Source organism: Myodes glareolus, chromosome 7 (genome assembly GCF_982192425.1).
Source record: "Myodes glareolus chromosome 7, mMyoGla1.1, whole genome shotgun sequence".
Lineage (NCBI taxonomy): Eukaryota > Metazoa > Chordata > Mammalia > Rodentia > Cricetidae > Myodes > Myodes glareolus.
In genome coordinates, this window is record NC_142032.1 from 15,594,212 (window position 1) to 15,607,322 (window position 13,111).

The 13,111-nt window shown below is 49.6% G+C and overlaps 1 protein-coding gene and 1 long non-coding RNA gene across 2 annotated transcripts; one reads left to right on the forward strand and one right to left on the reverse strand.

Moving 5' to 3' along the window:
• On the reverse strand, positions 1-2,776 carry LOC148121302 (uncharacterized). The gene is made up of 4 exons (XR_015738336.1): positions 2,299-2,776; positions 1,303-1,420; positions 353-489; positions 1-131 (listed from the first exon to the last, which is right to left on the reverse strand). It is a non-coding gene; the product is annotated as an uncharacterized LOC148121302 (long non-coding RNA).
• A 770-nt stretch (positions 2,777-3,546) lies between these two features.
• Positions 3,547-5,577, forward strand: C7H10orf95 (chromosome 7 C10orf95 homolog). Its single transcript, XM_085694036.2, has one exon. It carries the CDS (start codon positions 3,547-3,549, stop codon positions 4,189-4,191), a length of 645 nt encoding a protein of 214 aa, XP_085550162.2. The 3' UTR covers positions 4,192-5,577.
• The last annotated feature ends 7,534 nt before the right edge of the window (positions 5,578-13,111 follow it).

Consider the following 13,111-nt stretch of genomic DNA (forward strand, 5'->3'; position numbering starts at 1 on the left):
CCTTCTTTATTCAACCAACCCGTACTACAGGGTACACCTGACAAGCAGGTGGATCAGAGTTCAAGGTCAGACTGGTCTACAGAGTGGGTTCCAGAACATCCAGGGCTACGCCAGGGCTATGCAGAGAAACCCTGTGTCGAAAAACCAAAACAAACAAAACAAGAAAACCACTTGAAGTTCAGAGAAAATCAACAAATTTCATACAATTAGATGTCCAAGTAGGCCAGACCCCACCTCTCCTGAGTCCCAGAGAGACCTTCCTCTTTGCCCTTGCTAAACCAAAAGCCAAGTTTGTAAGGCTCAGTCCAGTTTCCTGACCATGAATAAAGCAAGGAGTGCCGCTTTGGCTTACGTTTGTTAAAAGCTGTTTCGTGGCTGACAGGGACTTTGTGGACATACAAGGAGTAGAGCTGACAAGATGAGGCCACCTGTAGTCCCAGCACCTGGGAGCTGGAGGCAGTGTGGTCACGGGTTTGAGACTAGCCAGGGCTGTCAAGAAAGAAAGAAAGACAACAGGGGACTGGAGATGTAGCTCTGTTGATGACATTCTTGTCTAGCATGCATGAGTCCCTGGTTCAATCCCCAGCACTGGATAAAGAGAGTGTGGCTGTGTGTGCTGTAATCCTAGCACCTGGGACCACTCTGGTCTACATAGTGTGTTTCAGGGGCTACATAAGATTCCGTCTCAAAGGGGCAGGAGAAAATGCAAGAGATTAAGCACTACTGACCTTGGGCCTTTTTTGTTCTAATATTCCTGCAGCAGGAATATTGTCCCCTTTTCCCTCTGTGACAGCTGCAAAGGGCTCAGCCACAAATGGTCCCACAGGAGCCGGGTCCTAGGGAGCCCTCAGGGGTCCCACACACATTATTCCAGCTCCTGGACTCTCTCAGCCTTTCTCCCTCCTCTCCTCCTTCAGACCCTCTTCTAACCTTCTGTGCCCCATTCTGGAAAACACCATCCCATAATATAAGGCCAAGATCCAAGATGCCATGAGATGGAAGAAAGGCAAGCAGACACAAGACTGTAGAGTGAAATTTATTCCAGGACTTACTAACATGAGGAGTGATACCAAGACCACTGGGTCCCTCCAACATGAGTCAGACAGAGGTGCTGCTGGCTGACTCTTACATATTAATTTAACCCATCTCCACCAATCTGTGTATTGCCACATGACTATGCTTACTGGGTAAAGTTCTGGTGTCTGACTCTGGCAGCAGCTCCATGGCTTCTCCTCCCTGATTCTGCTTCCCTTCTCCCAGCATTCAGTTTAGTCGTGTCCCCCCCACCCCTCCCCCACCTACCTCTATTCCCTGCACAGGCCCAAGACAGTTTCTTTATTAACCAATGGTATTCGCAGCATACAGAGGGGAATCCCACATCATCTCAGGTCAACCAGAACTGCACAGCTAGACGCTGTTTCTAAAAGAGAAGGGGCCGGAGAGATGGCTCAGAGGTTAAGAGCATTGTCTATTCTTCCAGAGGACCCAGGTTCATTTCCCAGCACCTATGTGACAGTTCACAACCATCCATAGGGAACTCCAGTCCCAGGGGATTGAACCCTTCGTCTGACGTCCATGGACTCCTGCACACACATGGTGTAGACACAGACTGGCACACGCACTCACACACACACACACACATGCATAAAATTAAATGAATAAACATTTTTAAAGTTGTATTTATTATGTATACAGTGCTCTGCCTGAAAGTACGCCTGCAGGCCAGAAGAGGGCACCAGGTCTCATTACAGATGGTTGTGAGCCACCAAGTAGTTTCTGGGAATTGAACTCAGGACCTCTGGAAGAGCAGTCAGTGCTCTTGACCTCTGAATCATTTCTCCAGCCCCAATGAATAAATATTTTTAAAAGAAGAAAGTGTAGCATCCCTGAAACATGAGGGCTATTTCTAGAACCAGGGTGAATAAACAATGACTCAGAACTTGATCCCTATTTCCCTCATTGTGCCTAAAACCTCAGAACACCAAACACAAAGGCACCCATACAAAATGCAGGGTCTGCACCTTCTCAGTCTCAGCTTGAACTTGGTCAGACATGTACCCATTCACCAACTAGGTAAGGCTCTTCAGAGGAAGTACACACAGGCAGAAAAGCCAACCAGTCCATGGGGCCTGTCACTCATGTCTAGCTGGGGTGAGATCAGCCCATGGGTAACCTTGGCTAGTCCTCAGGTGCTGGTTACAGGGGGACAAAGTTACATAAAGAGTAAGTTCTAGAAGGAGGAGTCCTCTTGGGTATGACAAACTGAAAATGAACAGGCTTGGGACAAGACAGACTTACCAGCTGTAGAGACGGAAAGTCTGAAATGGGTCCTACTGGCTAAAAGGACGGTGTGGGCTCGACTCTTCCCTTCTGCAGGCTTCTGTGCCTGAATCTCTTGTCTCGCTCTTTCTGGTAGGAAAAGTCTTTTCTGGCAGGCATCGGTATGACTCTGGCCCACCTCTTCCATGTTTGAAGTTCTCATAATTAACATTGGATTCATATGTAATCTAGAGTACTCTCTTAAGATTATTATTTTATTCATGTTATGAGTTTGTTTGGAAAAATTTGTGCAATAGGTGCACATAGGAATCCTTGGAGGCCAGATTCCCTAAACCTGGAGTTGCAGGAGGCTGTGGACCATGTCATAGATGCTGTGACTTTATTAAAAAGGGATGGAAACGTCCAGTGCTCTGAGGAGTGCATGGTCTACACACTGGCTGGCTTCCAGCCAGCTCAAGGTGTTTCTCTTTGCCTAGTAACAGGGAGGTGTGGCTGCAGCAGGTATGGAAGGGAAGAACACAACCGAAAAGAAAAGCGGTGGAGAGAAACTCTGTCCTGGACTGTTCTGGCTCTACCACAGGCTGGAGAAAAACCCCATTAGGCTGAAGGAGGCAAGTGAATGGGAACAGTTAAAGGGAAATCATACTAGGGGCTGAGGGCTTGAAAAGCCTGGGTACCCGAGGGGTTGCTTGTTTGGGGACAGGGTCTCTCATAGCCCAGGCTGCCCAGGCTGTTCTCACACAGGCTGACCCTGAATTCCTGGTCTTCCTGCCTCTACTCCAAGAGTCCTGGGACTACGGACTGGATCCACCACATCGGGTTTATGTGTGTGGTGGGATCGAACTCTGGGCTTTGTGCATGGTAGGAACTCTATTAAGGGATCTACATGCCCAGTCCTGGAATAACAGATGAGAAGATTGGGAGCTGAACGCCTGACTCAGGAAAGGTTGCTGAAAACCATCAGTCAGACACGCAAGACCCAGACCATGAACCAGAGTCCGGGTTCAGGACATGTGGTGGTTAAGAATTATGTATCCAGCCGGACGGCAAGCCTTTAATTCCAGCACTTGGTTGGTAGAGGCAGCAGGATCTGTGTGAGTTCGAGGCCAGCCTGGGTCTAAAGAGCAAGTTCCAGGACAGGCTCCAAAGCTACATTGAGTAACCGTGTCTCGAAAAACAAAGAAATAAACAAAAAAGAATTATGTATCTATCCACCATCCACAGGTCTGGACCCAGTAAAAATGCTTGCCGCCTGAGGTTCAGGTCATGTACTCCTATGTCTGCCTTCCGCCTGGGGAGGGCATCTGGCCTCGGCTGCAGTACCTCACCTACACCTACCTACCCGCTCCCCTGCTGCTGCCGCCCATCCAGACCCACAACTTCTGCAGCCGGCCGGCCGGGCTGAGCGCGGCCCCGCGTGAATTCCACTGCTTCTACGGTGCGACCCTGGCCTCCACGCCGCCCTGGTTGCTCTTCCCGCGGCCGGGTGCCGCGACCCTTGGCTCGTCGTTCCCCGCGGCCGGCGCACCTGCACCATCTCAGCCCGCGCCCGACGCCGAGCGCTGGGAACAGTGGCCCGAGGGCGGCAGCCTGCAGCTGCAGCTGCGCTGGGGACGCGTGGAACGCACGCGGGGACCGCCCCTGCCGCTGCCAGATGCGGTGCGCCGCGAGTTGCGGCGCGTGTACGGCACCTACCCACGCACCGACGTGCGCGTCACCCGGCGTGGCGGCCAGTTCTTGCTGCGGGCCGCGCCGCGCGTGGGCGAGCCCGAGTACCAAGTGGCGCGGCGTGTGGTGCGCCGGTCGGACGGCGGCGACGACGACGACGGCGGCGGGGACAGCGGGGACAGCCCGGCTGCTCCCGAGGCGGTGCCGCGTGGCGGCCCCAAGAAGAAGCAAGGTCTGCGCTGAGCGCCCCATCGCGCCTGCGCGCCTGCCGGCCCCGACTATGGCTTCCTTTGAGTGAAACCCGCTCGACGGTGCGGGAAAGGAAAGAAGGGATTAACGTCCAGAGGGTCTTGGGGTGAAAGCAGCACCTAAATGCTTCTCCTCTCCGTCCTTAGCCGTCTGTGTGGGCCCCGCTTGCCTTCCTCTCGCCCATGCACCACAACACCCATTTCCCCGAAGTCTCCAGTTTAGGAAGGGAAGTCTCCAGTTTAGGAAGTGGCAGAAGTCTAGTGTCCAGTGCGAGGTAGTTTTTTGTGGTTTGTTTTTCAAGACAGGGTTTCTCTGTGTAGTCATGGCTGCCCTGGAACTCGTTCTGTAGGCCTCGAACTCACAGAGATCTGCCTGCCTCATCGTCCGGCTCCTTTTAATTGTTCGGAAGTTGGTATTTTGCCATCTTGTATTGCGAGTCTGCTCCGCGCGTCCTCTGACCCCGGGCTTCAGCAGCACCTCTGCAGTGCACATTCGATGATCTTCTAGACTCATCTGCCTGAACTCACTCTCTAGACCTAGGGTGGTTTTGAAGTGCGGGAGTAACTGGGAAATGTCACCTGTGAGCTAGGTTTAGAGCTGGTTCTGATGTTTTCCTAGCCATGTATCACCTCTCTGAGCCCACCTATCACATTTGTAAAACACATAAAATTAGTTTACCTAGCTGTTCAGAGGAATGTCATTCTTTTATCCTTTTTTATTATTTATTATTTGTTTTTATTCTATTTTATTTTTGAGATAGGGTTTCTTTGTATAACAGCCTTTAGATGTTCTGGAACTTCCTTTGTAGATCAGGCTGGCCTCGAACTCACGGAGATTCACCTGCCTCTGCCTCCAAATGCTGGGATTAAAGGTTTGTATCACCACTGCCGGGCTTAGAGAGAACTCTTCTGTCATGGTAATTCCACCTGCAAGCAAGGTTCTCGCCTGCAGGCAAGGTTCCCGGGTCAGCTTTTCTCTGAGCCTGAGCACGCCCACCTGGCTTCCTCTTTTCTTTTCTTTTTTTTTTTTAAGATTTATTTATTTATTATGTATACAACATTCCTTCCATGTATGCTTGCATGCCAGAAGAGGGCGCCAAATCTCATTATAGATGGCTATGAGCCACCATGTGGTTGCTGGGAATTGAACTCAGGACCTCTGGAAGAACAGTCAGTGCTCTTAACCTCTGAGCCATCTCTCCAGCCCTGGCTTTCTCTTTTCTCTGTTCAGCTGCTCTCCGACCTTGGGTGCGGTCCCCTGACTTTTCTCTTTCCTTGATCCTGATGGGGGGCTGGTGTCCTTTTGCCCCACAGTATATATACCCGACTTATGCTTAATAAAGCTGCCATTTGCCACTTGCTCCTTGGCAGATGAGCCTGGTCTCTTTGTGTGTGTGTCATGTGTTTTAACCCCTAGGACAATCGTCCGTTCTCGTGGGCTCGAGTCAGGAAAAGCACGCGCCTGTTTCGAGGTTCGGGTGTCCTCAGAAAAGTGCGGAAGCTTACAGCCGGGTTTATCCCAATTCTTGTTAACATTCTTTAGTTTCGTAATAAAGAAGGTCTTGCTATTATTTGACCCTGGCTGACCTCAAACTGGCAGCAATTTTCCAGCCTCAGCCTACTTGGGGGTTATATATGGGACCACACTTGACTAGTTTTTTTCCTCAGAAATGGAGCTAGGAGATGAGTAGCGGCGGCATATGCCTTTAATGCTGTATTTTAGTAGTGTTGTTGATGGGCTTGATGGAGAAGGACTTTAATCCTGGCACTCAGAGGCAGAGGTTTGCAGATCTTGATCTCTGTAAGTTCCAAACTAGAGCCAGGACTACATAGTAAGACCCTAAAACCTTATCAGAAGTGTGTGTATGTGTTGTGTGTGTGTGTGTGTTGTGTATGCATATCTGTAGGTTGTAGGTGTCCGAGGAGGCCCCACTCCTCAGCCCACTTTTTTTTTAATTAACTTATTTTTATTTACATGCATTGGTGTTTTGCCTGCATGTATGTCTGTGTGAGGCTGTCAGATCTTGGAATTACACAGTTGTTAGCTGCCAGGTGGTCCCCACCCCCCTTGTTTTTTGAAACAGGGTTTCTCACTGGAACCTGGGGCTTACCAATACACTAGAACTAGTAGGAGCCAACCATCTTCCTCTTCCCACACCCCAGTGCTGGGGTGATAGGTGTGACCATTATGCATGGCTTTTTACATGGATGTTGAAGCTGTAATTCACGGCCTGTTGGAACACATGCATGCATGCACACACACACACACTAAATGAATAAACTATAAGTAAAATATCAAAAACAAAAAAACCTCTGGCAAAAAGCTGGACATGGCATATACCTTTAGTCCCAGCACCCAGGAGGCAGAGGCATGGGGATTTCTGTTTTAGGCCAGCATGTCTACAGAGTGAGTTCAAAGATACATAGATAAACCCTGTCTCAAAATAAAATAAAACAAACAAACAAAAAATAAAATGTTTAAAAAAGAAAAAATGGAAACAATTGAAGGGATTTGGGAGAAAAGGAATATAATTTTTGTTTGTTTGCTTTTTCAAGACAGGGTTTCTCTGTGTAGCTCTGGCTGTCCTGGAACCAACTCTGTAGACCAGGCTGGCCTCAAACTCACAGAGATTCGCCTGCCTCTGCCCCCAGAGTGCTGGGATTAAAGGCGTGTGCCACCACTGCCCGCTATATTATATTTTAAAAGAGGTTTCAGAAATAAATTCTATATAACTGTCACTGATTTTTTCATATTTTTTATTTATTTTTGAGACAGCGTCTTATTGCATAGCCTTGGCTGACCTAGAATTTGCTTTATAGACCAAAATGGCCTTGAATCCACAAGAGATCTGCCTGCTTCTGCCTCTCAGGCACTAGGATATTTTTTTATCATGTCTGGATATTGTAGCAGGCTTTCTTTTGGGCCACCAACCAGCTTCCAAATCATGACACGGAGACTTAATATTAATTATGAATGCTTGGCCTTATCTTATGCTTGTCCTGCTAGCTCTCATAACTGAATTTAGCCTTTTTCATTTTATGTTTTGCCTCGAAACTTGTTACCTTTCATTCTGTATGTCTACTCTCACCGTTTCCTCCGTGGCCAGTCGGCCCTGGGTGTTTCTCTCTCTTTTTCCCTTGTTCTCTCTCTCCTCTCTGGAGCCTAGATTCTTCCTCCTACTTATTCTTTCTGCTTGCCAGCCTCACCTATCCCTCCATTTCCCAGCTACTGGCCGGTCAGCTTTTTACTGGACCAATCAGGTACCTTAAGCAGGCAAGGTAAAATAGCAACGCATCTTTTACATAGTTAAACTAATATAATAGGTAAACAAATATTCCACAACAGAACATTTTTTATTTTTATATTGATACACTCACATGGCATACACGCTTATGGAGTCAGAACAATTTTTGGTAAGTAGCTCTCTCCTTCCACCACATAGATTCTGGGGCTGAAACTCTGATAGCAAACAATCCTACCTGATAAGCTGTATCCCCAGCCTCTGATTTTATCTATTTTTATTTTATTTTATGTGTGTGTGTGTGTGTGTGTGTGTGTGTGTGTGTGTGTGTGTACACCTTATGTATGTCTAGTGCCCTCCAATACCAGAAGAGGGCATTGGGTCCCCTGGGTGCTCTTTCCCCCACTTTTTTAAAGGACAGCATCTTACTGTGTATCCTCTGCTGCCTAGAATTCCTATGTAGGACTCAGCTGGCCTAGAACGTAGAGAGTTCTAGCTCCTGAGTACTGGTATTAAAGGCATGTGTCTCCATAGCCAGTTCAAACCACATTTTGAAACAAATGAAGTTTTCAAATAAATGGTGAGTCCCACGCCAACATAACATGTTCTCTGCATTCTGTCTGCTCCTTTTCCCTCTTCTTGGGTCTTTCACCGGCCCCACCAGTCGCTAATGCTCGGCCCAGTTCATAAACATGGTGCCCTGTGGTTTCCCCTGTATTGCTCCCGGCTTCACAGTGTGCTCCGCCCTCTCCCCGGCACACTGAAGGAGGAAGACCCCTGCTGCAGGTTTCAGGGGAGGACATTGCTTCTCAGCAGAGCTCACAGCATCACACTCCACTCCCAGCCCTGCAGGGAGCGGAGCACTTCCTTGTTTGAGCTCCTCTTTGGACTTTTAAAGCACAGGACTCATAAAACCCAGACTGCCTAAGATCTTACAGTTCATTTGCTCTTCAAGACTCCCTGCCTCAACGCCCATCCTGCCAGGACTCCAGAATTACAAGGTCACATAGTAGGTGGAAATACAGAATTCTCAGCTCCCAGAAGGACCTGAGTACCCAAGCCCTGATCCTCACAGCTGCCTTCTCCTGGCCTGGCCCTAACACCGCTCAGCCCAAGGATCAGTGTGGAGCCCATCATACAGCAAGGCCTGACAGATAAATTTCAAGTCCCTCTTCATTTGACAACTGCCCTTACCACTGAATAATGCCCATTCTACTTAGAAAAACCAAAATGAATCAAAGAGAGTTCAGCCCGTACAAGTACTTGAGGCCTAGCTTAACTACTGATTTCAGTACCTGAGACTCACATGATAGGAGAGAACCAATGCCCCTGTCTTCTGACCTCCACAAGCATGCTGTACCATGCATACTCCACACACACACACACACACACACACGCACGCACGCACACACACACACACAACAGATAAATAACAAAGTAATAAGAACCATAGTCTTCCATGCCTCTGAGGGCTTGCCCTGTGCCAGGTGCTATGCTAAAGCCCTGTGCAGGTGTTTATCAATTCACTAAAGTTTATGCTCACAAAACTTCGATGTGGATATAGTTATCACTTCCATTTACACATGAGAAAGCAGTCTGACTGTCCTATATAGGTTATAAAATGAGAATGTGATCTGATTGACTTTAATCTCTAGGTAAAACTTCCTCGTCATACACAAGACACATACACAAAATGCAAGGAATGTTTATTGAGGGAACTGTCACGTGCAGAACCCTGGGTTAGATGATACCAGGGCAAGGAGCTTATGGATCTACCAACTGAATAGGAACATGAGAAACTTGTACTGTTGGGAAGTTGGAAGAGGCTTCAAAAGACAAAAAGAACTCTGCTAGAGAGTGACGGGGAGGGAAGAGGTAACCAAGAAGAGCCTAGCAGGAGACAGCAAGAGTGAGCATGGCAGCCGCAGGAGGAAGCAGCAGGCCCATCATCGAGACAGCAGTGGAAGATCAGCCCTGGAAGCTACGTGGATATCATTCTGGAGGACTGACAGTGAACAGACACAGGCCGGATAGAGTGGAGCATGTCTGTAAACACTTGAGAGGTAGAGGCAGGAAGGTTAATAGTTCAAGATGATCCTTGGCTATAGAGGTATCCTGAGCTCTATAGGATATATAGGCCTTGTCTCAGAGGGGGGAAGAGGGTGGGGCAGACTGTTGGGAAGTTATGAAGCCTTTGAGCAGAAGAATACCCCAAGTTGATGTTATAAAGGGTTTGGCCAAGGAGCCTCCAGGAGCACCTGCTGGGCAGCTGTGGATGGGAACCATCCAGTTTCCTATAACTCTGGCATTGATGGGATAGCACAGCCGGGCACCAGAACTGAGTCCCTAGGGCATTTGCTAGAGCTCACAGCCTATGGAATTCAGTTCTCAGAGCCAGGTGGCTGGTGTTGTCTCAGTCTGGACGCTGCCCTCCAGAGCGCTCTTCTGTGAATTATTTTTACATTTATTTAGTTTGTGTGTGTGTGTGTCTGTCTGTCTGTCTGTCTGTATGGGCATGTGAGGTCAGATGGTTTTTCCGTTCCACCCTGTGAATTTCAGGAGCACCAGATTTTGTGGTAAGTACCTTGAGCCATCTCAATTGGTTCCCTTCTGTAAATGTTCCCCCAATCCTAACATGGACAAATTGAGATTCGGGATGTAGCCTGGGATCTCAGAACACTTCCTACCCACTCAGCTGTGGGGTGCTGAGCTTGGAGAGTTGGAAATGGAATCCCATAGTAGAGAAATGGACAAGAGCTGGAGCCAAGCATGAGGAGAGGGGCTCAGGGTATGCCAGGGACTAGGCATTGCTGTGGGTCCTTTTATCGCCTGCCCAGATGTGTTCGTGGTGGGCCGGTATAGGGGCGAGAGGGGTGAGAGTCGGGGGGCAGCAGACAAAACTTCACCTGACTATCTGTAGTTGGAGGAGCTTCCTCAGCTAAGGGGGATTGCCAAGATAGCGGCTCAGGAGTGTTAGCTCCAGAAAATGCCCCCCTTGAATGATGTCTTGAGTGTTTGGGATAGCTAAGGGAAGGAGTAAGGCTTCCCTGGAATGCACTTCCAATCTCTGGAGAGGTAAATGACAGCTGGGTGCTATCCTCACAGGTCCCCGGAGAGGGAAAGCCAAACCAGCAGACTCGGGAGTCACCCTCCCCACAGCCCTGCTGAATCCTGGGAAAGGAGCAGCACTCACCCACAGATCCTCTTCTCTGGCATCCCCGGGGCTGGATCTGCAAAAGCCAACTGTGTGGAGCTCCTTAAATAGGCCCTCCCCCTGCCCCAGAGCCCCACCCACCCTTGCAGGCTCTTCTGAGAAAGGAGGAAGGTGTGGGAGGGCCAGGCATGCTGTCTGCTGCCAAGAGAGCCCTTTCTGACCTCAAGCCAGAGCCAGGGACAACCCGCCCCAACCCGTTCTTCCCAGTGTCCCCTTCCCTATTTTCAGTGCCTGAGTGCTCCTCCCATGCCCGGAGACCAGCCTTCTGGTTCTTTTGCTGTTCTGGATGCCAGGAACCTCTTACCCTGATGCTGAACTCAAACCTAATTCCTGGTTTTGAGGCAGGGGGCTGGGGAATTACAAGCATTGCAAATAACATAGGCTCCTAGTCTTTTCTGTCAGTCGAGGAGACCCTGCAGCCTACGTATATCACCTAAGGGAATAGGAGACAGGCGGCAACACTTGGCCTCCCCACTCCTGGCACAGCACTCAGGGGAGTTGGCTCCCATTTTGGGGAAGAGGAAAGGAAGAACTTAGGAGACATAGAACCAGGAACTATGGGCAAGGTTGGGTTAGCTGTGGCATCTCTAGCAGATATCCTTAACCCGAGGGTCTCGACCCTTCTGTGGGTAGAATGACCCCTTTCCATGCGAGTCGCAAAAACCATCGGGAAACACAGATATTAAATTACAATTCATAGCAGTAGCAAAATTACAATTATGAAGTTAGGAGTGAAAATAACATTATGGTTGGGGGTCACCACAATATGAGGAACTGCATTAAATGGTCACAGCATTAGGAAGGGTGAGAACCGCGGCTCTAGCGATTCATGGAAATGCCACCTGACATTTTGTCTGCGGCAATCCCTTCCCTCTGCCCAAGCTTCTTTCCTGGGGCCCCAGAATCTGACCTGGTCTGCACAGAGTTATGTCTCCCCAGAGTCTGAGTTAGGAATAGAAAGCCCCCCCCCCAGTAACCTTTGGCATCATTCTTCCCTGAGAATTCAGGATGATCTTTCTGATATCCAGCTACATCTAATAGCCAGTCAGCAAGAATCGGGAAGTTGCAGAGGAGGAAGACCCAACCTCGGAGTGGCTGCTGCTGGGGTCTTGGGTCAGAACTCAGCAGGCAGCCTTGCTGAGGAAACCTGTAAGTTCCGAGAATGGGGCTGGTAAGGCATGAACAGTCATCAGTATTGTGCAATGAGTAAACGGGAGGAGGAAAGGGGACCCAAAAGGGAGGGCTGGCAGGGGCCTGGGGCTAAAGAGGGAGACCATGGATCCCTGTTTGGCTAGAGTTCAAAGTGGCTGTCACCCCACCTCTTATTAACCCTAGCAGAGCCAGGCTGGCAGCGGAGAAGCCAAGCCTGTTCCTCCATCTCCTCTTTCCTTCCCCTTCTCAGCAGCCACCTCCTCCGCCTGCCCCAGGGAGGAGGGAGCCCGTGGTGAGGGACGCAGGGGAAGGATGGAAGGAAGGAAGGAAGGAAGGAAGGAAGGAAGGTAGGAAGGAAGGAAGGAAGGAAGGAAGGAAGGAAGGAAGGAAGGAAGACAGGCAGAAATCTCTTTTCTCCAGATCTTGGCTCTACTTCAGTCTCTAGGGAACGGGTCGGCACTTTCTCTCTGGGACCGAGTTTCTAAAGGCTAGCAGTTCCTGGGTCCCTGGCACCCTACTGACACTGAACGAAGGCTCCCCCTTACTGATTGGGATGGGTCCTTCGACCATCGAAAGGGACTCTAGGCACCCATTTTTGAGTTCAAAAGAAGGCATGCTTGTGGGCTTCCTCACGGGGCATTAGGGAAGCTGAGGCAGCAGAACAAAAAGCGAAAGCTGAGGCCTTACTTACTAGGTAGGTCCTGGTGTGTAGCTGTCCTGTCTCTTCTAGGTTATTAGCCCTGCCAGTGTAGGCAAGAGGGCACAGGATGTGGAGGAGGTCTGCAAGCCATCATGGATCTGGGCTCAGTCTATCCTCATTCCAAGCGTTTAATGTTCATTACGTTCTTAAGACCCTGGAAGCCACCTCTTGGGAAGACAACAAGGGACAAACGGGAGGGAAACATGAGGCCCTGGAATTCAGGCCCTAAGAGCTGACTGAGTGACAGGGCTTGAAGCCAGACTGAACACGAAGGGGGAGGTGCTGGAATTTGGGGGAGATCATTAGATCTTGCAAAAGGAGACACCACATCCAGTCGGGAAGCCGTGGAGATTGAAGAAAGGCAGGAGAGACAAGGAAGAGGAAAGGAAAATCTATAGGATTTCCAGGTGAGGGTCCTGGGGGCGAGGAAATAATGCGGGCAGGAAAATCCTGAGTTCCTTCAGGAATAAATGCTGAAAGGTCGGGGACCTCTAGCGGACAAAAGAGAACAACTCAGTTACGCCTCTCTTCCCAAAACAAACATGGCCGCCGGGGAGCCGGTCCGAAACGCTAAACCATTGGAGAATGGGGAAAGAAGCCCCGCCCC

What these genes read in the sequence shown, in the direction of transcription:
- C7H10orf95 (XM_085694036.2), top strand. Translation starts at nt 3,547, where the DNA reads ATGTACTCCTATGTCTGCCTTCCGCCTGGGGAGGGCATCTGGCCTCGG.